General features: G+C 56.2%; 1 protein-coding gene and 1 non-coding gene across 14 annotated transcripts; both read left to right on the forward strand.

The window, feature by feature from the left end:
* Positions 1-892: 892 nt before the first annotated feature.
* On the forward strand, positions 893-19,696 carry LOC136115685 (uncharacterized). Of its 13 annotated transcripts, XM_071801703.1 has the most exons (7): positions 893-927; positions 3,034-3,108; positions 6,574-6,749; positions 7,345-7,466; positions 8,941-11,059; positions 12,844-13,553; positions 14,195-15,541. In XM_071801703.1, the coding sequence occupies exons 6-7, from the start codon at positions 13,103-13,105 to the stop codon at positions 15,100-15,102; spliced, it is 1,359 nt and encodes a 452-aa protein (XP_071657804.1). In that variant the 5' UTR covers positions 893-927; positions 3,034-3,108; positions 6,574-6,749; positions 7,345-7,466; positions 8,941-11,059; positions 12,844-13,102; the 3' UTR covers positions 15,103-15,541. The 13 variants fall into 13 exon arrangements, 9 of the variants coding, with proteins under 9 accessions (XP_071657804.1, XP_071657806.1, XP_071657808.1 ...); XM_071801705.1 differs by lacking the exon at positions 3,034-3,108; XM_071801702.1 differs by lacking the exon at positions 893-927 and having other exon boundaries at positions 2,211-3,108.
* Positions 7,938-8,022, forward strand: LOC136115686 (small nucleolar RNA SNORD45). The gene has a single exon (XR_010653252.1). It is a non-coding gene; the product is annotated as a small nucleolar RNA SNORD45 (small nucleolar RNA).
* Positions 19,697-22,145: the final 2,449 nt, after the last annotated feature.

Raw genomic sequence — 22,145 nt, forward strand, 5'->3', positions numbered from 1 at the left:
TCCCGCTCCCGTTGCGCCGCCATCTTCGGCGCGGGCAGTGAAGCCGCCGCACTGAGGCCGTGCCTCGTGCCGCCGGGGAGGAGGGGAGCTGGTCGCTCTGGGAGCCGCTCTTGGGAAGCGGGCGGCGCACCTCGCCGAGGAGGGGAGTTAACGTCCTTCGAGTCCTCCTCCTCGGGTAGCGGCGCCGTTCGGGCGGTGGCTGATGAGGTGTCTGTCGCGGGGCGGGGAGAGCGCGGCCGCTGTGCCCTCACTAGAGATGGCGGCGGGGCGGTCTCTCGCACGGACAGGACGGCAGCCGCGGGGAGCGGCGCTCCAGCCCCTGGCGGAGCTCGCGTGGCTGGGTGAGGGGACGGGACCCCCCCTGCAGCCTCGCTGCCTGCCAGGGAACCCCCTTCCCCTTTTCCAAACCTCCCATTCCCCCTCAGCTCAACCCCCCCTTTCCCAGCCAGAGGGAACCCGTTCTCTGCCCGGCCACCCCCGTCTTGGGGTCACTTGTCCCCTGGTTCCTGAGGTTCCGCCGGGTGGGCGTGGGGCGGGTTTGGGTCGGGCTGAGCCGAGGCCCGGCTCCCGGGGGGATGCTCTGCAGGGAACACCCCCCGCCCCAGGAGCGCTGCTGCTCCAGTTTATTTTCATATTTCCCGCGCCTAGCACTGCGCCCCAGCAGTGAACCAGCAGACTGCAGGTACCGAAGGGATCTCCTCCTCCTCCCCACCCCTTAAGGGGCGGTAATCACTGCAGGAGTAAGAAAAGGATGCTGCAGGAGTAAGAAAAGGATGCTGCAGGAGCTGGGGTTGCCTTCTACATCTGTTGTTTCTCGCTTCAGAGCTGCGCCGGGGCTGCAGGACTCTCTGGCCGTGATGGTGAGCGGAAACAACTTTACAACCTGTAAAGTCATAAAACTTCCCAACTCACAAGGTTATAAAGCAGGTATGTTCATTTTGACGTCGGGCGCAAGGGGGATCGTTCCACCGTTCATGCGCAACTTGTAACAATATGAGGTGTGTTTAAATACAGTAAGGTGTTACGTATTCATAATGACCCCAGGAACGCCTCTACATATTCATAACCTTTCCCGCTTCTTCTTAAAATGAGTCCCAGGTGATCATTTCCATAGTCTGCTCCTTGACCCCTCCCTGTTGCACCTGCGCAGTGCCATCTGGTGGTCTTGAGGAGGGGTCTTTGGATGAAGGCTCCTTCAGCCTCGTCACAGTGACCTCTTTACCTTTGGCTCATTATGTTGAGTGGACTGGAACCCAAGCTGCCAAGTCGACTGAAATCAGACCGGTTCCCCCCTTTTGCTGTAAATCTTCGTTATCTCGTCTTCTCAAGTTTACATCTAGGTGCTGTAAAACCTCTTACCTTGGCATTCGACGAGGTTCTGTTTTTTCTTAACATAATGGGTTAGTTAGTTAGTTAGTTCCCTCTGTCAGTTCCCCCCTTTTCGGGAAGGTTAGTAAATTCTTGTACTAACATGATGATTCCCTATTTAACCTTTTCTCGGACCACAAGTAAGAAGGCTGCTTCGACAGGAGAAGACTTATCTTTCTCCCTCAAAGAACAAACAAATTCTCATGTTGAACAAAACATTTGTGTTGCTCTTCTGGGGCAGCTGATGACCGGGTGGCTGGTGCCCCGGCAGCAATGGCATCTGTTGGGCTGCAGCGGGAGCTCGCGCTCTTTGGCGTGGTGACCCCGCTCACTGCAGTTCCTAGCGCTTTCCTTTTGGGTTTCTTCTTCCCAGTGCGATGGCCAGGTCCAGTTTGGTGTTATCTTTTAAAATCATTAGTTTATACCCCGTTCCTTTTGCTGCCATTTCAGGATCTATAGGCGTGCCTGAGATTTGCATGGCTTGGACTACTGAATGTATTAACCGAACAAAGCACGGGGTCATACGTGGCACAAACAGTAAACCCAGAAATGCACATACTATCATGAAGCCTATTTTCTTCCACCAGGCTCCCCCAAATAAGTTACCCCACCAATGGCTAGTAAGTATAGAATTCCATTTCTGTACTGGTACATGTGCAACGCGTTTTATCTCCTCTGCTATTTTCATTATGGCTTCCCCATTGCCATCTCTTTCCAAACAACACTCCGAAGTATTCAGTTTCCCACAGACGCCCCCCTCTCTTCAGCTAAAAGACAATCTCACGCTCCCTGATTTTGGTACACTGCAGCTCTGGTCTGAGACAATTGTCTTGCTATGAGATTCGGTGCCTCAGCCGTCTGGTTGCTTATTATTTCAACCACTGCTTGCAACCGAATAATTTGGTTTAGCATATATATAGGGGTATGGGATCCCCAGTTTCCATCTTGGGCCCATGTGGCTGGATCATAGTATTCAGATATTCTTTGTGCAGGCCATTCACCATCTTTCCAAGTTTGCATTCCTCCTATGGGGCATTTATTAAACTCCTCTCTGTTTCAAGTTTTGTCTTGCACTCCCCCTCCATCTGAATAGCCCCTCCTACCAGCTTGTGTAAAACAGATCCTCTGTTCTCCCCTAGGGCAGGAGGCAGAGCCTACCCCGAGTCCACCTAGGTTAGTTGCTACCCATAATTTCTGCCCTTGGATTTCACACTTCTCCAATTTTGTTCTATCATAACATCCAGAATTAATACGAGTGTGATAATTTAGAACATACTGGGTTAGTCTTCCTATTCTCACACGCTCGTAGCATTTGGTACAGGGATTAGCCAGGCTAAGTTGGGAAGAATAAGTCACCGCTCCTGGCAAGAGGATCAGGTCCAGGTTTCCACGCTCTCTGGCCGAGCAGGTTGCAGCCGGCAGCCGAGTTCGTCATCTTCTCGGCAGCGAGGGCCGTGTCCCCGCCTTTCCTGTTTTTGTCAGCGTGGCGATTATCGTTTCCCAACTCTTGGCCTTCACTTCCTAGGAACAACAGGAGCAACACAGAATTTGATTTCTCTGTCTGCACTCTATTCTTTTCATCACTGGCGGACTCTCTAAATTCCCATTCACCCCTTCAGTAAATACCTCCCACCATTCTTGGCTATTTTTTTTCTATTCTTCCAGTGGCAACTAGAATCCTCAACCGAGCTCTGGTTTCCTGATCTTCTATTCTTAGACATTTCTTACACAATCCTGTTGGTAAGTTCCCTTTGTGGATATGCTTATACCACAGTCCATTTACAACCCCGAGTCAACTTCAATTTCAGTTCGCCCGGTTCTTGAGATACTTTCAAGGTTCTTTCTTCCGTCAGGGGTCCTTTAGCTTGAGAGACGTGTGTCCATCTTTTCTCTGCCCTCCAAACAGCTGGTTCTGTAGTTAACAGAACAAGAAAAAGGCCATGAGGAAAGAAAGGGAAAAGGGAAAAGGGGCGAGATCCTCGTGATCTCCCACTTTTATATGAAGTATTCACGTGAACGGAATGTTATTCACCGTTGGTCAGTCGCTCAGTCATCAGTTTTCTCATTGCCCCCCTCGCGAGATGTCCATCCGTGCTTATCAATAAGTTTGCATTCCCTTGCTAGGTTTAACCAAAACATGTGTTGGGTTCTCCAGGAAAATGCAGTTGACATGAAGGCTTTAGCTGACAGGCAAATTCACTAAAAGAGAAACTTGTTTTTAACAAAACCAGGACATAAACGTAGCAATGGAATGAAAACTTATTGATAAGCACGGATGGACATCTCACGAGAGGGGCAACGAGAAACTGATGACCAACTGTGTATAACATTCCATTCACGTGAATACTTCATATAAAAGCGGGAGATCACGAGGATCTCGTCCCTTTTCCTTCCCTTTTGCCTTTTTCCTTCCCTTCTGCTTATGGCCGACATTAGGAGAGGACCGTGCTGGTCGTCCCTGCGAACTGAGGCCAGTGAGAGACTGAATCCAGCTCCGGTTGGCTACAGAGTCCAATCCAGGACTTTGGGTGCTGGCTCTGCAGTTGCTGAGACTTTCAAGATTGGTTTTGTATATTTTGTATTATTTTCTCTATTCTTATCAGTAGCATTAGTAAAACATCTTTAACTTTTCCAACTCTCTTCTCTCTGTCCTTCTTTCCCTCTCAATCACCTGTGCTGAGTGGGAAGGGGGGAGAGGGAGGGGCAAAAGGGGGAAGTTGGGGGGAGAGGAGGTTGACAACACATCTGGCAGGGTTTGATTGTCACCCCGCAATCTTAACCCTCGACACCAGCCTATCTCCATTTCCCTGCCCACCTCTATGTCCAGGCCTCCTGGGCACTGGTGCCCTCTGCGAGGAAAAAGTGGGTGGCCCTGTGGCATCCCCGGGGATTTTGGGCCATGAAGGCACCCAAGAGTGGCCGTGAGCAGGCGAGCAGGTGCCACCTGCCAGCGATGCCCTGACCACTCAGGACAAGGAGCCTGGACCTTCCTGTGGTCTCAGGGGAGGCGCCCACCGCAGTGGCCCAGGAGGGAGGGGCCGCAGCTTTTGTTGGCTTTTGTTCACTTTTAAGAGAGGCCTTTGGAGGAGTCAGGTGGGAATCAGGAGCTCCCTGCCGCAGGTTCCCTGTACACTGCCTTTTAGGGAGTTTCATTTGCAGACAAATGATTAAACTCCACTGCTTCATCAGATGAAGTGAAAAGATCAAATGCAGAACTTCAGAACATCACTTTGTGGAGCAGCAGTGTCTACATTCATGGCAATCTATCCAAGACAAACTTACACTCAGAGGTGCCCCAACAATATCACTCCTGTTACACAGTTCTAGCACAAATGCCCAAGTATTTAAGGACAAGAAAAGGAATCATTTAGCTGCACAGAACTGTCTTCCAAACATATGGAATCTATTGGTTTGGGTATTTCTTTGAAGCCCCAACTCACAAGTAAGAAACAGCACCAAGTTTAACAATAACGGTTTCTCAGTGGTTTTTGAGAACTTTTCCAAAAACCATTGGGCAAAAAAAAAGCATTGAAAAACAAGAGCTGAGTGATACAATGTGAAAATGGCAAAAACCACACTCCAAACAATTGTTATTGCAAGAAACAGAAATCACACACAAGCTGTACAAACATACACGTTACCGGCTCTGGACAGACAGATGCAGACCACGGCAGCACGTTCAGCTGTGCAAACCTTGAACCCACACGATCTAAAACCAATCTGACATTATCTGTACAACACAAAGTCAGACCGGAAATATTCTGGCGCATTCACAATGAAATACAATGTGTTGCTGGGCACAAACACCAATATTCACATCAGAACTGTGCAAACCATGGCATTACTCGCTTTGGATTTACAACACAGCCTATGTTTTACTGGAAAACACATTATGTTAATGTTTGGAAAGTTAATACAAGGCTACATTGTTTAGAATTCAGTGTAGTGTGTAGGGAAAACAGTGAGAACGTGTGTTTTTCATGCTGCTTTTGACAGGCTGTGTCTCATCTCGGTGTACTAAATGTGGCTTTTCTTCCGTGTGCACACCGAGTACAGACCCCTGGTTTTGGGATAACAGTTGTATCACCCAGATGGACACCAATCAAAGCCTTGCCCAGCCCAGCTCGCTGGAGCAGCGGGGCGGGTGCCGATGGGGCTCCAGCCGCACTGCCCTGTTTGTCAGGAGCCCCAGCGGTGCCTCCACCCAGCTGAGCAGCGAGCGGCCCAAAGGCGCAAGGCTAAAATCGAGATATTGTCTTCAATGAATGTAATTGTGATCTGTTTGTATATTTGAGCTTGGCGTGCGGTTTGCGTGTCTGAGCTCAGCCTTTTACTTCGCATGTTTATATTTGGTACCAAAAGAATTTTGTTCGGGGAGATAATTACAAAATGAGAACCGGTTCCATTATTAAAGTGCCACCGCGCTCCCCGTTCAGATGCATCTGTACACATGAGAGTAAATGAGAGGGGGAAGTGATGTGAATGTGAAATTCTGGGTTAGCTGTGTTGCAGTCAGTGTTGTTCTGCGCACAGACTGATCTGGGTCTGAAATTAGTGTAAGAAACTACAAAAGGGAGGAGCTGAGGGATGTAACTATTGCTCAGCTAATTGAAATTGCATATGAAGTTTATAGTCGCAGGAACTAAATGAAGGGAGAAAGAGATTTTAAATCAGACTCTGCCTTTAGGGTTTCCGATTCATAAAATACAACCTGGGGATAAAGTACTAATTAAAACCTGGAAAGAGGAAACTCTGACCCCACGATGGGAAGGACCTTTTCTTGCCTTATTAACTACAGAACCAGCCGTTCGGACTGCAGAGAAAGGGTGGACACACGGCTCTCGAGTTAAAGGACCACGGACGGGAGAAAGAACCTGTGGAGTAAGCCAAGGACCAGGGGAATTGAAATTGAAATTGAAATGGACACGGGATTGGTGATGTAACCACTATCAGCATTGTTAATGTGAATGTCCAGTACAAAGAGTGAATCGCCCGTGCACCCAGTGCTGTTTTGCTTGTGCTCTAACGAACACGTGTTCAAGGAATACAGTTAAGGAATTGGATTAAATGTTGTTTATCCATAGAAAAAGCGTAAGCTACGTATTTCAGTTCCTCATTTGCAAAAATGCTGTAACTCTGTGCAGCACGACCCCTCATCTTTATCTCTCTATCTTTCTACCTCTTTCTGGCATTAACAACGCCCAGATAAAACCTCTCAGCACAGACACTGAGAAATGCCCGCGGCCCATGCTCTGTCAGTTCCTTGGAGCTGCTGCTGTTCTGAGATCCCAGGAGGAGAAACTTCTCTTCAGCCGAGTTTAACACGGAACCTGTTCTCAGCAGCCGAGCCTTCTCCTCTGTGCAAGGGCAGCAAACCGCAGGTTTGGAACCCACAGCCCCTCAGTCCTGCTGCAGCCAGCGAGGAGGCGACGAACGAGCGCGGACACCGAGTCCGCCCGCGGGACGCGCCGGTCGCGCTTTGTGCTGCGGGGTCAGCGGTGCGGAGGGCGGGGAGGAGCTCATCTGAGAGCTGAGGCTGACCTGCAGTTCAGGGGGTTTTCCACTCTCTGAGCAACCATGACGGCACGGCTGCCAGAGACTTTGTTATTTTAATAACTGTTCAACTCATTCACATTTCGTATAAAAATTTGGCGGGTCAGGCGAATAATCGGACAGCTCTGTCGGGGTCCTGCCGGCAGCGCCGCTCGGCTCGCCCCTCCCGGTGACGCAATTTCCGGCTACAGGGCTGGGGCGAGCGGAGGCTGCTGAGCGGGTCTGGGGGGGCGAGCGGCGGGTCCGGGGGAGAGAGCGGCGGGTCCGGGGGGGCGAGCGGCGGGTCGGGATGGGGGCGGGAGAGGCGCCCGCGGTGGGGGCGCGCGCACAAGGATCCGTGTGCGAACGGGCCCTTGGAGACCCCGGTCCCGGGAACCCCCGGAGCTGAGCCCACAGCTGCCGGTCTCTTGGTGCTTTGTGCAGGTGACAGCGCAGAGGCCGCCATGAGAAACCCGGGTGTCCCCAGCACGTTCCTGTTGGAGCAGCGCGTGGCCTGTGCAGCTTCGTGTGGGCCAAGGGAGGCAGCTGTGTCCGTGTTGGCTCAGGTCGGTGCAGCTGCGCTTGGATTTAGAGCAGTGACCCTGGCTGGCTGGTTGAGCCTTGGGGGTTGTTTATTGCTGAGAATGGCAGGGGTCTGTTCAGCAGGTCTTGAATTGCTGTGCACTTTACCCTGCAAGAAGGGTTCGTTTTCAGTGTTATTCATTCAGCGTAGCTCTCTCCATTGTACGGATAAGTTTTCCCGCTCTCAAAGGTTCCCTCTCCATTTGGTGGTTGAATTTCTCAGCATCTCTTCTGCCGTTTGTTTTCCTTCTCCTGCAAAGTGGGGTGGGAAGGAGAAGGCAAAAGGCTCCGCTGCTTCCAGGCGGGGACTTGGTTGCTTGTATAACGTATGTCTGGTTCATCTCGAAGTAGACAGAGAAGAGTGGTGTTAGAAATCGATCAGCTGCCTCCTGTTGGAGGGACAAAGTGTGCTGGATTTGAAGGCGTTGGGCAGGACAGGAAGAGCTGCCTTCTTGGGTCAGTGATGGGCGTTGGCATGTATTGTCTGAGCTGGAGCTGATGGCTGTCACCACTTGAGCTCTAGAATTACTCTGAGACCCAGGAATCTCCAGTTCCTTGTGGAGCTTTTCCAGGCTGTGGAAGCCCCTTTCTGTCACAGATTGTAACGCAGCCCTTGGAGAAGGGGGCACTGCTTGAGGTTCCTCAGTTTGGGCATTGGGGAGGCGTCGTTCTTGGGCTCACACTGGGCGTGAGGAGACGTTTTCACGTGAGCTGAAGGCAGCTCTGGGTACCCAAAGCTGTTAACCGGTGTTAACAAACGCTGCTGCTGAGATTTGGGGGTGAAAGTGCCACAAATGTGATTTCCCAGGGAAAACAGAGAGATTTGTCAGTGCCTGGTTGTTCCATGGCACATTGTAGTTAAGCACAGTGGTAATTTTGCATCGATTTTACACAGGATTACTGGCTCTAACAGACTGGTTGCATCAAATAAATGTTGACTTGCTGCACTGGTGGCCTTGTGAACAGCAGATGGCTTCTGGAGGGGGTGACATCTCCTGTGAGCCCAGGAGTGCTGGGCCCATCATACAGGGAACGACCTCCCCTCCCCGAGCAGGGCAGAGGACCCAGGGGTCCGGGCTGCCTGTCTGTGCTCCTTCCCTGCCCCAACACCAAAATACATTCCTTGGGGGACAGATATGGGCCTGGACTAAGATGGTACATAAGATGTTTTTCCAATAATTGTTATTAAAAACACACTAAAGTCATGTGATGTTTATTTCAGTTACGTTCCCACTCGTTCACAGACCAGGCCCAAGGACATTCACACATGCCATGCACTTGGGGGCGGTTATCCGGCCCGAGATGCCATTCTCACGAGTCTGGGCTATAACTTTTTACAGTTATGAGAAACGTACTTCAAAGTAATCTGTCCAAGGCCCTTTATATGTTATTATGTTAGTATTATGTCTTTGACTGTCCAGATGGTCATGTTAGTATTGATCTTCCTTTATCATCCAGATGGCTGGAACCACACATCTTGCTTTTCCACATTTACTTTCCAAGAGGCTGCTGAACTGTGGCAAGGTGTTGCTGTCTGTACGGAGAACATGGTTGTAAAAGTACATCATGGAAATGCTCACACAGCCCAGAGTCAGCCACTGAAGAATATCAAAGCAAACACAGGTATGTCCCTGAAGGGCTGCCAGCTCTGCAGGGGACAGAAATCGGGTCTTGGGAATCTGAGATCCCTCTTCTGCTCCAGTCAGTGAGCACAGACTGGTGCTGGAAACCGCTCAACATCCAGGTCGCCCGGGCAGCAGCCACTGAGACTGGAGTTATAAACCCATTGATTCCCCCGCTGTCACACTGCCCCACAGTGCCCAGAGGATGCTGACCAGGGCCCCCAGGATGGGGATGTTTGGGCCAGGGGTGCAGTGAAGGGAACCCCGCGCCCCGCAAAAAGCCAGGGAGAGCTGCGAGGCGGGTGGGGGAGAGGGCAGGGGAGGCCGTGCCCCTGGGGACACAGCTCCATCCCCCAGCTGCTCTGAGCCCCACTCCGGCAGGACTCCCCAGGCTGTCCCGAAGCAGAGCGGCACCCCAGCTGTCCAGCTGCTCCCCTGGGACCCCCCGGCCTCTGGGCTCCAGCCTGTGCCCAGGGCAGCCAGGGAGCCCCAGGCGTGCGGGTGCCCCAGGACCTGCTCCTCCCCGCTGCCCCAGCACTGCCCTTCTCTGTGGGCTCTGCCCGCTGCCAGGGCTGGGGGAGCCCAGGCTTCCAGGCTGCTTTAACTGCCCTGGATCCCCTGATCGGTCACTCTATGAGGCACCGATCTTGGTGAACGGGCTTCTTGTGCCGTGGGCCCCGGGCAAACAGAGCTTATCAGAGCCGCTGTGGGAGCAAACATCCCTCCTCGTGCCAGGGGAGCTCCGTCCTGCAATGAGCTCCGAGCGGCTGCCTGGGAACAAGCGCCCGCTTCATCACGTCCCTCTGGATGGCCACGTCCTGCTCAGGGACAGCGCTGGCCTGGGCCGAGGATGGGGGCATTGAAGGGACACTCGGTGGGGACAAGGGCCTTTGGTGAACTGTGGCCAAGTCCCAGGAAGGGACAGGGCTGGAGCCAGAGCCTTGTTGGGGACAGGGACACTGGGACCCACCATGTGGGATCAGCTCTACAGGGCGGGACCCAGGTTGTCTGGGAGGGCACAGTGACCCCGGACAGGGACAGGTGAGAGCCAGGGCAGGGGATGTTCCCTCTGCTCTGTTCTCAGCTGTGGCTGCAGACTGGACCAGTTGGGGGCTGGCGGTGCAAGGGAAATGGGGTGGGCTGGAGCTGGGCACTGACACCACCCCAGCACTTCCCCCAAGCCCAGCCCTCCTCTCCCAGAGCCCAGGATTCACCAGTGCTCCCCATTGGCAGCGCCACCAGTGACTGAGGATCCCAGTCACCAGCTGTCCACATTGCCCCAGCTGTCCTCCCACCTCCCAGAGTTCCCTAATCCTGGGGTCCCTGGTGCCCCAAGAAGAGGAGTGACTCCCAGCCCCTCATTTATTTAAGGGGCTGGAAAGGGCTCACAGATAATTGTGCTTAGAGACCCCAGATTTGAGGCTGGTGTCATCTCTAGGGGGGGTTCCATAGGGAAAGACTGGCCTGGGAGTTGAGGGGCACTGGGAGATGGTGGTGCTGGGAGGTGAGAGGCACTGGGAGGTGGGGGGATCAGGCTTTTGGGGTTGTTGCAGGATGGTTTCGAGTTGGAGCAGTGGGTCATCACCATAGGGTGTCTGGCTGTCAGGGACACACTGCTGTCCCCCCTCACCACTGTGGATGCCTGGGCCCTTCCCCGTGCAGCTGCCCCATGCAGGAAGCGGCACTGATGCCAGGGAAGGCAGCTGGATCAGTGCTCAAGGCGGGAGTGACTCTGTGCCAAGGCTGGGTTGCCAGGGCGGGTGTCTCTGCCAAGCTTTGCCCTGGGGGCTGGAGGCGTGGGGAGGGGCAAGGAGTCGTCCTGGGAGGGATAAAGGTGCCCTCACCTTTTCTGGCATCACCCAGGACTCGCTGCACCGCAGAGGAAGATGAAGGTCGCAGTGCTCAGTGTGGCCCTGCTCTTCACCATCCTGCTGTGCACCCCAGAGGATGCGCAGGTGAGGCTCCAGTGAGGGCCCCCACCGGTTTCTTGTCTTGGTGCCCCCACACCCCTCTTCTTTGGGCCTCCCCATTCCATCCTTTAAGACCCCTCAGGTATCTCCTCCTCAGGATCTCCTCTGTGTCCTATAGAGGGTCCCCAAATGCTCTCCCTTTGATGGATGCCAATGCCTTTCTTTCCATCTTTCCACTCCGTCCTTTGCCTTTCACCCTGTCCACTGCGGTAGTGCCCCCAGATCCCCCTCCTTGAACACCCCCTCCCAAACACTTTCCTGATCCCCGCGTTTTGTTCCTCTGCTGTCCTCTTCCTCCTGCCCCCACCAACCACCTCACCTGAATTCCCCGTGTCCCCTCCCCTTGAATTCTTTACCCCTCACTTGTATCCCATGCAGTCCTGTCCCTCCAACACCCCCAGCCCGGTCCCTTGGGTTCTGCGAGTTCACAACAGTGCCCTGCCTGTGTGTGACTCCAGGAACAAACCCCACTGGCCCAGTGAGATTCGTCTCAGCTGCCCTCATTGCAAGTGCTCCTGTCTGCTCTGTCACCCTTGCCCATGATGCCGGGCTGTGCTCTCAAAAGTGCCACAGCAATCAGAGAGGTTCTGGGGTCCTTGGGAAAGGCAGACATCCAACCCAGCTTCAAGAAGGGCTCTTTATTAAAATGCAGCCATTTTTCCGCAAGGAGAGCTGCTCCTCCACCTGGGTCAGCGACGCCAGCAGCACAGGGCCTGCAGGGACCATCGCGATCGTGGCTGCTCCCTTGGACTGCTCAGGATGAGGATGGTCTGAGTAGCGAGGGAGCGGATGGAGGGTTTACTGTCCTTCTCCAAGGGCTGAAGGGCTGCAACAGAAAGGAGCAGAGCCCAGATGATCTCCCACATCTGCAGAGACCCCCAGGCATCCCCTCCTGAGCAAGCTTCCTACTCACCACTGCAGATCTCAGCCAGCTTCTCCTCCTCCCTTCGGTCCCTCAGGGGCCGCGCAGCCAGCCCTGGGCACAGAGTTCCGTCAGACCCCTGTTGCCTCCCCCTCACCAGAGCTGGCCCCAGGGGATAGCCCAGAGCTGACATAGCGGGACTGAGCAAGGCGGCCACCAAGGCCACCCACGTGGGCAGGGCTGGGAGGGGAGGCCAAGGCCCTGCACGGGGCGGCCGGGGCTCTGGCAGCCACAGGGCTGCTCCTTGCGCCTGGGCAGCGGCGGGGACTGGGGTCAGGCTGCTGAAAGAGGGACCCGGGGGCTGTGACTCACCGATGAACCTCACGGCCGCCTCTCGCAAGCTGGCCTGAGTATCCCTCAAGTATGGCAGGCTCTGACTCAAGAATTCTTGAGCCCTGCTCCTGTCCTGCTCCACCTGGAGAGGGCACAAAGGTGTGAGCATGTCATTGTCTGCACCCCACCCCGAGCTGGCTGGACCAGTCCCTCCTCCCAGTAACCCAGGTTCCCCTTTCCCCGCAGGCCTCTTCTGCCCCCCAGCCAGGAGCCCTGTGGGGCTGAGGCTGAGAGACAGACACAGGCAGAGTGGTCCCAAGGGTGCTGAGCGCCCTCCTTCCCGCCAGGCATGGGGCAGAGGGGAGAGCCCTTGGGGGCTCTGTTCTTGAGGACAGGGAACAAGGGTGCAGCTCGGGGCTGCAGCAGGGCGGGCGAGGCACATCTGCAGAGCACACAGCCCAGACATGTGGGGCAGCCCTCAGCCAGCCTGGGCCTTAGCTGTTCTCACCAAGCTCTCTCCAGTCCTCCGTGTCTGCCGAGTCCGCACCAGGTGTTGGAGCTGTTTCCATTCCAGGAGCTCTGCTGCGCCAAGGAGGGCTTCCCTGGCGGCCTGCGGGACAGCAGAAGATGGGACATGGCACCCACCGTCTGCGTAAGGAGACCTGGTGTCCCCCTGTTCTTGGCTTTGTTCCTGGAACACCTGCCCTTTGGGGCCAGCGACTTGCCCTGGCCCAAACATCTGGGGCTCTCTTGTGCACAGCCCTGGGGGACAGGGACTGAGGCTCAAAGCTCGAGACCCAGCGCCTGCAGGGACAGCTGAGGAGCCCGTAGGGATGCGCCTGTTTAGGCCTCGGTGGCCACGGGCTGCTGCTGAGCCCTGTGGGACCAGGTATGGCAGGTGGTGGAAATGGCCATGGCAGCTTCTCTACTGCTACTCGTGCTGGGTCTGTAGGGACCCTTCCTATGGGCTGGAGGAAGCTGCCAGTTGCCAGCAGCCCTGTCCCCTGGTGCCCAGGCCACCCGTGTGCTGCCAGCACACCCTTCTGTGCCTCAGTGCTCAGCGTGGAGATCTGTACCTTGGCCACGTTGTTGCTCTGGTCGCTCAAACGAAAGAAGAGGGGGAGCAGCGCACGGTGCACGTAGCTCTTCATCCTCTTCTTGTCGTGCGCCATCACGGACTGCACCCGCTCTCGGAAGAGGCGGATGGAGAGCTCTCGCAGCTGGCTGGACTCCTGGGAGGAAGGAAGAAAGGCGGACTTCAATCCCAGCAGCTCTCTGCCCATGGTGAGCAGGGGCAGTATCGGGGCTGACATGAGGGGAGATGCTCCATGGTCAGGTTGTGCAGCAGGGAGCTGTGCTGGGCTGCAAAGCCCAGAAGCCATCCCACGAGAGCCCAGGGGAGCAGAGCCTGCTCCCAGTGCTGCCCACGGGGCTGGGCCGAAGGGCAGCTGGCACTGCAGGCTGCCCACCCGCAGGGCTCAGGCTCCGTCATCAGCCTTACATCGTCAAAGAGGGGCAGGAGCTTTTCCTCCAGCTGCTCGACAGCGGGTCTGGCCTCTTCCCTCTTCAGATGTCCCATCACGCTGCGGAAGAACGCCAGGACTTTCCTTTTCATTTCTGTGTTGCCGTAGTTGAGCAACCCCACAACTTGTGGCAGGAGGGACTGTATTTTTCTTGCCTGTATGAAAAACAGTTTCGTTTTTGTGAAAGGGTCAAAGACCACCCTGGCAAAAAAAGCCGGTCACTGAGCACCAGCCTCCTGTCCAGCTCCGTGGCAGGTGGTGGCACAGGAATCTCTGTGGCAGCCTCCTGGCAGGTGGTGGCCATGGGCACAGCCACGGAGATACAGGAGAGCAGGGCCAGGGCAGGGAGGGAAGAAAAGCAATCACTCCCTGTGCCCTGCTCAGCCGCCCCTTTTCCCACAGGCCCCCGTGGGCAGATGTCTTGGAGAGACTCCGTGCCTGGAAAGCTCCCCAGGCAGCCATCAGGCCCCAGCACGGTAGGGAGGGCATTTGGAGCTGTCAGCCACTGCCTGACCCCCAGCCAAGGCCAAGCCACCGCCTCCCCCAATGCCCCAGCCCCAGCTGCCAACATTGCTCCTCTTGATGCTGCCCTGCTCACCATGTCAGCTCTTTCTGACCCACTGATGACGCCTCCGGGAAACGTGGAGTCTATGACCAGGAGTCTTTCACGCAAGTTCTTTAAGATCTTCTTCAGAGGCTGGGATGTGGAGATCATCATGTCCCACATGTCCAGGGCAGTCCTGCAGGAGAGCGCTCTGTCAGCAGGGCAGCCTGGGCCACAGCAGCGTGTCCGGGCTCAGCGCTGCAGGATGGTTGGATGCCCTGGGCAGCAGCAGAGGCTGAGCTGGTGCTCCTGTGGGGCTGGCAGAGCGTGGGGGGCTCAGGGCTGGCTCGCTCAGCTGTGGCTGCTGCGGGCCTGGCTGATCCCCAGCGCTGGAAAGCGTGGTGGGATGGAGGGTCCTGCTCCTCGGGGGTGTCCTGCAGGATTCCTTGGCTCTGTGCCCCTCTCCCCACAGGGAACAAGCCCTCATGGCTTCTGGGGCCAGTACCTGTCTCCTGGTGGAGCGATCCTCAGCAGCGTTGTGAGCACCTCCCCAGGTCTCCTGTCAGCCATGAGGAGAAGCAGGGACGCCACGCTCTGCCGGGCTGGTGCTGTGCTGATGCTGTCCAGGTTTTTGTGGATGCATCTCATGATCTTTGGCAGCTGGAGGAGACATAGGTCAGGATGGTGCTGCCACTGGAGTGCAGCCACTTCCTCAGCTGCCCCTTCCATCCCTCTCTGCCACCTTCGTGTGGCTTCAGATTCCTGAGACACCAGGGCTTGGGGGGGAGGGATGGAGGGAGGAACAAGGCCTGACAGGGCTGAAGGGCAGGGCAATCCAGCCTGGCAGGGCAATCCAGCCACAGGCCACTTACATCCACCAGCCAGAAGTCAGGGAATTCCATGACCATGTCCAGCAAGTCTGTTGCCCGCTTCTTGTCAAAGATGCTGGCATCTCTCATCGCCTCGATGAACACAAGGACGATGTCTGTCCTCTCAGAAGTTCTGAGGTGTCTCGCGCAGGACTATGGGAGAAAGGAAAGAAAGGAAGGAAGTGAAGCCAAGTCACACCGAGCGCCCTGATGCTGCTGCTTAGCCAGGCAGTGCCAGCAGCCCTGCAGAGATGCCCGACGGTGCTGGTGGCAGAGCCCGCAGCAAAACTGGCAGCAGGGGCGGCAGTGGCTGCACAGGGAGGATGAGAAGAGAGGCCCGGGGTGAGGGAGGAGGGTTGGACTCATGGGCACAGGGTGCTGGCCCTGCCGTGAACCAGGGCTTGCTGGCGGCCAGCGGGACTGGGGCTGCTGCTGGAATACTGCTGCCAAAGCCCTGAACCCAAGCGCGTGTCCAGGGCTGGCTCGGTGGGCCGTCAGGGCTCTGCAGGCCCGTGCCGGCCACAGCTCCCAAAGCAGCTGCCTGGGCAGCAGCCCCGCGTGGGGAGAGCTGCAGGCCGCTCTGGGGTGCAGGGATGGGGAGACGGCCCGGCTGGAGGGTGCCTGGCTCCTTACCACCAGCGTGGGATGTCTGAATAGCGCAGAGCTCATCTTCTCTATCCTCCCCACAGCCCTCTCCTGCACACATTCTCTCTCAGAGCTGGTGTATGTCAAGAGCATCTGGGAAGAGAGAAGCTGCTGTGAGCCCTGGGAGCAGCCAGCACTCCAGCAGAAGCAGCACCGCCCAACTCCTGGGCTGGACTCTGTTCTCGAGCAAAGCCTGTAGTGGGGTTCCTGCCCTAGGACTCCTCGCAGGCTTGGGACAAACGCCCCGGGCCAGCCCCGTGGCCAGGCAGGAAGGCAGATGCCACCCTCTGTGGCCACTGCGCTGCGGAAGAGCCTGGCGGGCAGCCCCTGGCTCCCCGGGGAGGTGGGCACCCTCCCGGCAGCGCTCTCTGCACGGCACAGGTGGCACTGTCACCTCCAGAGTGAGGAACAGCCCTTGTGAAGCCCACTCTTTGCACACGCCAGACCTGGAAGATATTCTGGAGCAGCTCGCTGACTCTGGAGGCTGAAGAGCCGAGCACCAATGCCTGCAGCATGTTGTCCATGGCTTCCATGGCCTGCAAGAAGACAACGAGTTTTGGCTGTGTTTCCTGCCATCTATTTCACACACGGGGGACTGATCTGAACTCTCAGTGCCAAGAGGCAACTCCTGTGCTGATTTGCTGGGCCTGGGAGAGACTCAGGGGCAAATAATCTGCTACAGGCAGAGCAGCAATTGGCACTGGATGTGGCCAGGACAACTGGCAGCGGACGAAGGCACGAGGGTGTGAAAGCAGAGCTGAGACCAACCCTGCCTTGTATCTCTGGTTATATATCAGCACGGGGTGAACAGGGAGCAGCCAGAGGGACTGTGGGCTCCTGTAGTTCACCAAGCACTTACTTTTAAGAAGAGATAACGGCCCATATCCTGCATTTTCTCTTCTGGAGGAAGCAAGAAGACACTAGAGAAGCAGGCTTGGAGGAGGCTTGCCTCCTTGCCCTCCAGCGCCCTCTCCACCGCGCTGCAGCGAGAGAGGAGCCAGTCACACTTTAGTATTTGGAGCAGTGCCTTGAGATCTTGTGCAGGGGTCCGCGGGAGGGATGGGCAGGTACCTCAATTCGGCAATGGCAAGCATGGCGTTCCACCGCACCGCCGTGCGCACTTTGTTTCTGGGCTCCTCTTCCAGCAGCACCTGCAGAACACAGCTGGGATGGGACCTGGCAGCTGCCAGCACCCAGTGCCACCAGCACCCAGTGCCACCAGCCCCTGGCCCTGCCCAACGCTGTCCTCACAGGGTGCCGGGGGCATCGCCCCCTTCAACAGAGACGCCAGGTGTCCCCTCACCTTGATATTCTCTGCCAGCTCATATCTCTGGCAGAAGAGATCTAGGCCCTGTGGGAGGCCGTGGCGCTTGCTTTTGTAGCACAGGTCACAAATGTTCTGAAGAAATGGAATCTTCTGACTCTCCTCCTGGCAGCCAGGGGACAGAGAGACAAACAGGGAGTGTGAGATGGGGACACAGAGCCAGTGGCACCACAGCATGGGGATCCAGTGACAACTGGAGACCTGGGAGCAGCAGCTCTGCCCAGCCAGCTCCCTCCAGCAGCCCCGCAGCAGAGCCCCTGTCAGCAGACACCGGCTCAGCCGCCCTCCAAACGGCCACGGTTACCTTTTCTGGGCTGCTGACGAAGGACACGATGGACTCCACGCGTCTCCTTTCAAATTGGTAGACAGGTAACCAGCCAGCATCTAATAAAGGAGGAGAGCAGGGAGGGCTGCAGAGAGGGTTTGCAGGCAGGAGAGAGCAGAGGAAGGAGCTCTGCCCCACGTCCATCCCGGTGCCCGCTGCCCCGGCACAGTCTCCCCGTGCGTGTCAGGGCTGGAGGGTGCCCAGCAGACGGGCTGAGATGCTGGAGCCAGGCAGGATGGGGAAAGCCCCCAGTGCAGTGGGTGAGGAACTCGCTTCAGACGGGCAGGAAAGGTCCCCGTCCCGCAGCACGGTGCCTCCTGCCCGCCCAGCTGCCTCTCGCTGCCCGTGCCCTGCAGCAGGAGCTGGGTCCCCTCTGCCCGCAGAAGCTGTGCTGGGGCCGGCTCCCAGCTCGGAGCAGCCCTGGATTTCAGGCAGCATCATGCCCACCAGCCATGGAACCCCCTGCCAGCGTGAGGGGAAGCGTGATCTGGGTGTGGAACAGAGAGCGATCGCTGGGCCCCACCCCGCCCAGACAATCAGGGCCCCTCACTCACCGATCTGCAGTGGCTGGACCACATCCACCTGGTTGGGCTCTGGTGGAGATCTGACCTCCTGGGGAGCCCCAACCTCCTCCTGCCAGGCCAGCCTAGGTTGGATGGGGGGCCTCTCTGCCATTTTGCAGACAAACGGAAGGACTATGGATGGGGAAGGCGGACGCTTCCTCAAAACTCCTCGGTGCTGCAGCTCTGCCAGAGGCAGCGGTGAAAGGTGTGGGCTGTGCTCGTGTGCTCCTCGTTGGGGAAAGACGTGAGCTGAGCTCAGGAGCTCCTTGCTCCGAGTCTGCCAGGGGCAGCTAGAGCTGGGTTGTGGTTGGACTTGATGATCTCAAGTGTCTCTTCCAACCCAAAAAATTCTCTGATTCTCTGACAGACGTGGGCTACGCTCGGGGCTCTCGCTAGCTCCGTGCTCGCACCCTGTCCCGTCACCGTCCTGTCGGACAGTGTGGGCTGGGGACACAGCTGCACTGATCACATGCAGGGCAGTGGGTGTCACCAAGTGAGGTCACAAAGGGCCCCACTGTGACCCTGTGCCTGGGTGGGGAGGGTCAGGATGTCCCCTTGGGAGGCACAGGCCAGCTCAGCCCTGGGCACCTGGCTGCTAAATTTCCATCCCGGTTTCTAAAAGTTCATCACCCATCCCACTCTGAGCAGAGTCTTGAACAGTCTGCTGCACCGCTCCATGTTCCCAGCGGCTGGTGCACGATGGGGGTGTCACAGACATACTCAATGCCACGCTCCTTGCTCCAGGTGTCTATGAGGATGTTGCGGAAAGGATCCCGTTGGCTGGCTCAGTTCTCTCTGGGTTGCCATGTGTGGCAGATGCACTTGACCCCCCAATCACCCCCAGCCAAACCCGCAGCACTTTGGTCCAGAATGCAGAGGAGGGAAGGGGCTGAGCCGTAACCAGGCCAAGAACTCCTGCCAGGAGACCCACAAGGAAGCAGAACGGCAACTGAACGCCGGGAACTTGTGAGCACAGGGAGTCTCATGCAGACTTTTCCTGCTGTGTGCAATTTGACTACGAATCAACCACTTCACTCCATAAATGCGACAGCCTGGAGGAGCCTGCTTTGAGCTCTCCCAGCTAAATAAGTGAGCTGTGTGGCAAGGGTTTTACTACTCAGAGGTCAATGGATGAGCCCAATTTAAGTTTAATAGTAATCATTTACCTTAAGTAGATGCACACTAAATATAATCAATTATTTACGGACATAAGGTTGTATGATTTTTAATATACTCTTTGCTTCATGTTACTTGGTAGGCTGGATTTGCTAAAATTTTAAGCTGTAAACTTCTGCTCATATCTACCAAAAGCAACTACAAACTACACTGAACACTTTCAAGATAAGGCCTATATTGCACTTTGCTGAGAAGAAAGGAATTTGCGTCCAGGCAAAACAGCACCTGCAAGGTTATGGACAATAAACGATGTCTACAGCTCAACACAACAAAGCCCACGTGGAATCAGAGAAGTTTGCCACTGGAGCTTTAAGCATGGACCCCAGTGCGAACGGTTTTCAGGGAGGCAAGAATCCTGGCAGTTTGCTCCGTGACCGGGTACAGGCACCTGCAGAGAAGGCCAGCAGCATTCGGCTTGGCGTATTTCCCCCATGGAGTAAATAATAGAGTGAACCTGCCACTGAATTCTTGAAGTTTCACTTGTCTTTAAGAAATCCAAGTGTTGTTCTGCACTGAGCAGAACCCTAAATTACTCCCCAGCGACACCGCATCGCCACAGAACTTGCTGTTCAAGGCCCAGGACAGTGCTGCGGGCGGTGCCGTGGGGCACAGTGCATGTTTCCAGCTATCAAGTGGTGGCTTCCACCATTGTAAGCACAGAGCGCTTGCCGTGGCAGGTTTGTGGCGCTGTGATACAGACACTCCAGTCATCGCCCCCATACCACACAGGCTTTGACCGCTTGTCTTGCTTGATCGTAGCGCATGTTTCACAGTGGTGAATAACCTGAACAGCAGCATCTGTGGTCGAGTCCACCCCTCGACCATGAGCCCGTGTATATGTTGCATCCCTTCCTCGGTGACCTGGGGCATCGTGGGCCCAATGGGCCACCAATAATTCACCTTCATCTTGCCCATGCAAATCTATCTCAGCCACTTCAACCTGGGCAGCTCGATCCCCCTGCTGGTTGTTCGATCGGGTTCTTCACTGGACTGACTCTCGGGCACGTGGGTTCTCCGTGGCAAACTCTCACAGGCAGGTTCTCCAGCGGGCAGCAATATCTCCATGATTCAGCAGCCCAGATGGGTTGGGCTCTGCGCTGCCAGCGGCTCTGCTTCCACTGCTGGAACCAGTGCCACGGGGCATTTCCCACCATGCGTGAGAGAGCAGAGATGGAGCTTCTTCGATGCTGGGCCCTCTTCAGGCCCTGTCAGGATGGCGGGTGCTGGGTCTGGCAGGGCCTCTGCCCCACGGCGGGGGCTGTGGCCCACGGTACAGCAGGGCCACGATGGTTGGACGCGGTCGGCGGCGGTGGCGATTAGCCGGATGGCCCCGGCTGCATTCCAGCGGCATGGCCCGGGATCCTGACTGTGTGAGCGGGTGGTGCCACGGAGACGCGGGGTCTGGAACAGGGGGGCGGCTGGGGGGACGGGAGGGACGGGGAGGGTGGCAGAGAGGAAGGGGCCCGGGGGCTGGGCCAGGGCTGCTGGAGCTCGGGGCAGCCTGACGTGCGCCATGTCAGAGCTCGGCCTGGGCGCCCGTGGAGCCGCCTTCTGCTCTCATCACTCCTCACCACCATTGGTTGGGAGGGCTGTCAGTCTCCCGCCCTGAGGTGATACTGCCTGGGATTGGCTGCCTGGGCTGTCACTCTGCCCTGGTTTGGGGCCCACCCTGCCCTGAGGTGATGTTTCCTCTGATTGGCTGTCCAGGATTTCCCCCAGCTCCTCCCATCCAGTGATTGGTCAGGCCACTTGTCAATCATCTGTGTGCTTCACTCCTACCACGCGTGATTGGCACAGCCAGCACAACCCGCCCCTAAACGCTGCCCAGTTCATTCACCTCTTCCTACCTTTCCTGCAGACCTCAAAGCTTGATTGGCTCGTTACATATCAATCACTTGACTTGCCCCGCCTCCTCAAATGTGATTGGCTGTCCTGGGTCCACTGGCTCCCCATAGACTTCTGGGTGGTTGTTGCCAGGCAACGAGCTCCACCTAAAAATGAATCTGTGGGCTCTGAACAGAGGCCGTGGGTGATGAAAGACACGTTGGGACCCTAAACATGAGGATTTGGCCCCAAGGAGGAGGCTCTGGGCACTCAAAGGACGGGCAGATGCTACAGATGGCGCTTTGGGCCTGAACACGAGGGCACCCTCTTGGTTCTCACCTGAGCTGGGTTTGGTGCCCGTGACCCCACGGAACGACGCCTGTGCTGTCCAGAGCGGCCACGGAATAGACGGAGCCCAAAGCCACGGACACCGGGAGCTCAACGGGCTGTTGTGACATTTCATGGACGTTTCACAGGGGCTGCGCATGGACTGAGGGGAACTGTCTGTGTGTGACATCAACGGGCGGGAAGGGGAGCGGTGGTTGGTGAGGACGTGTTGGATCGTGTGGTTGGATACTGGAAGGTTTACAGACTGCCTCAGTTTACCTGTCTCATTCATCTATGGTCTCTGTGGGTCTCTAGGGGTCTCTATGGTCTCCATGGGTCTCTATGGGTCCCTATGAGTCTCTATGGCCTTGGGGCTTGGGGAACTCGGGTGAAAAGGAAAGACAGACTGGTGTGGGTATGGGATCTCTTAAGTGTCCTGGGATTGCTTTGCTAATCACTCTGTAACAGCTCCTGGGTATTAACTCTATATGTGCCCAGAGAGGCAAATAAGTCCATGAACCGACTTTCCAATTAACGTTTCCTTCTTACAAAAACCCACACTTCCATTTTCTTATCGGCAACAGACTGGAAGATGGCAGCTGAAGCAGCATCTCCCTCTTGTGAAAACAGGTAACAAAAGATGGTGACACTCAGCTCATCCTTAGTTGCTTCCTGCACAGGAAACCTGTCCATTAATTTAATCTTTGGTGTACAGGCAGGGCCTTGCTGATGTTCCTGTGTCGCAGCGAGTGTGTG

The sequence above is a fragment of the Patagioenas fasciata genome, chromosome W, assembly GCF_037038585.1.
Source record: "Patagioenas fasciata isolate bPatFas1 chromosome W, bPatFas1.hap1, whole genome shotgun sequence".
Classification (NCBI taxonomy): Eukaryota; Metazoa; Chordata; class Aves; order Columbiformes; family Columbidae; genus Patagioenas; species Patagioenas fasciata.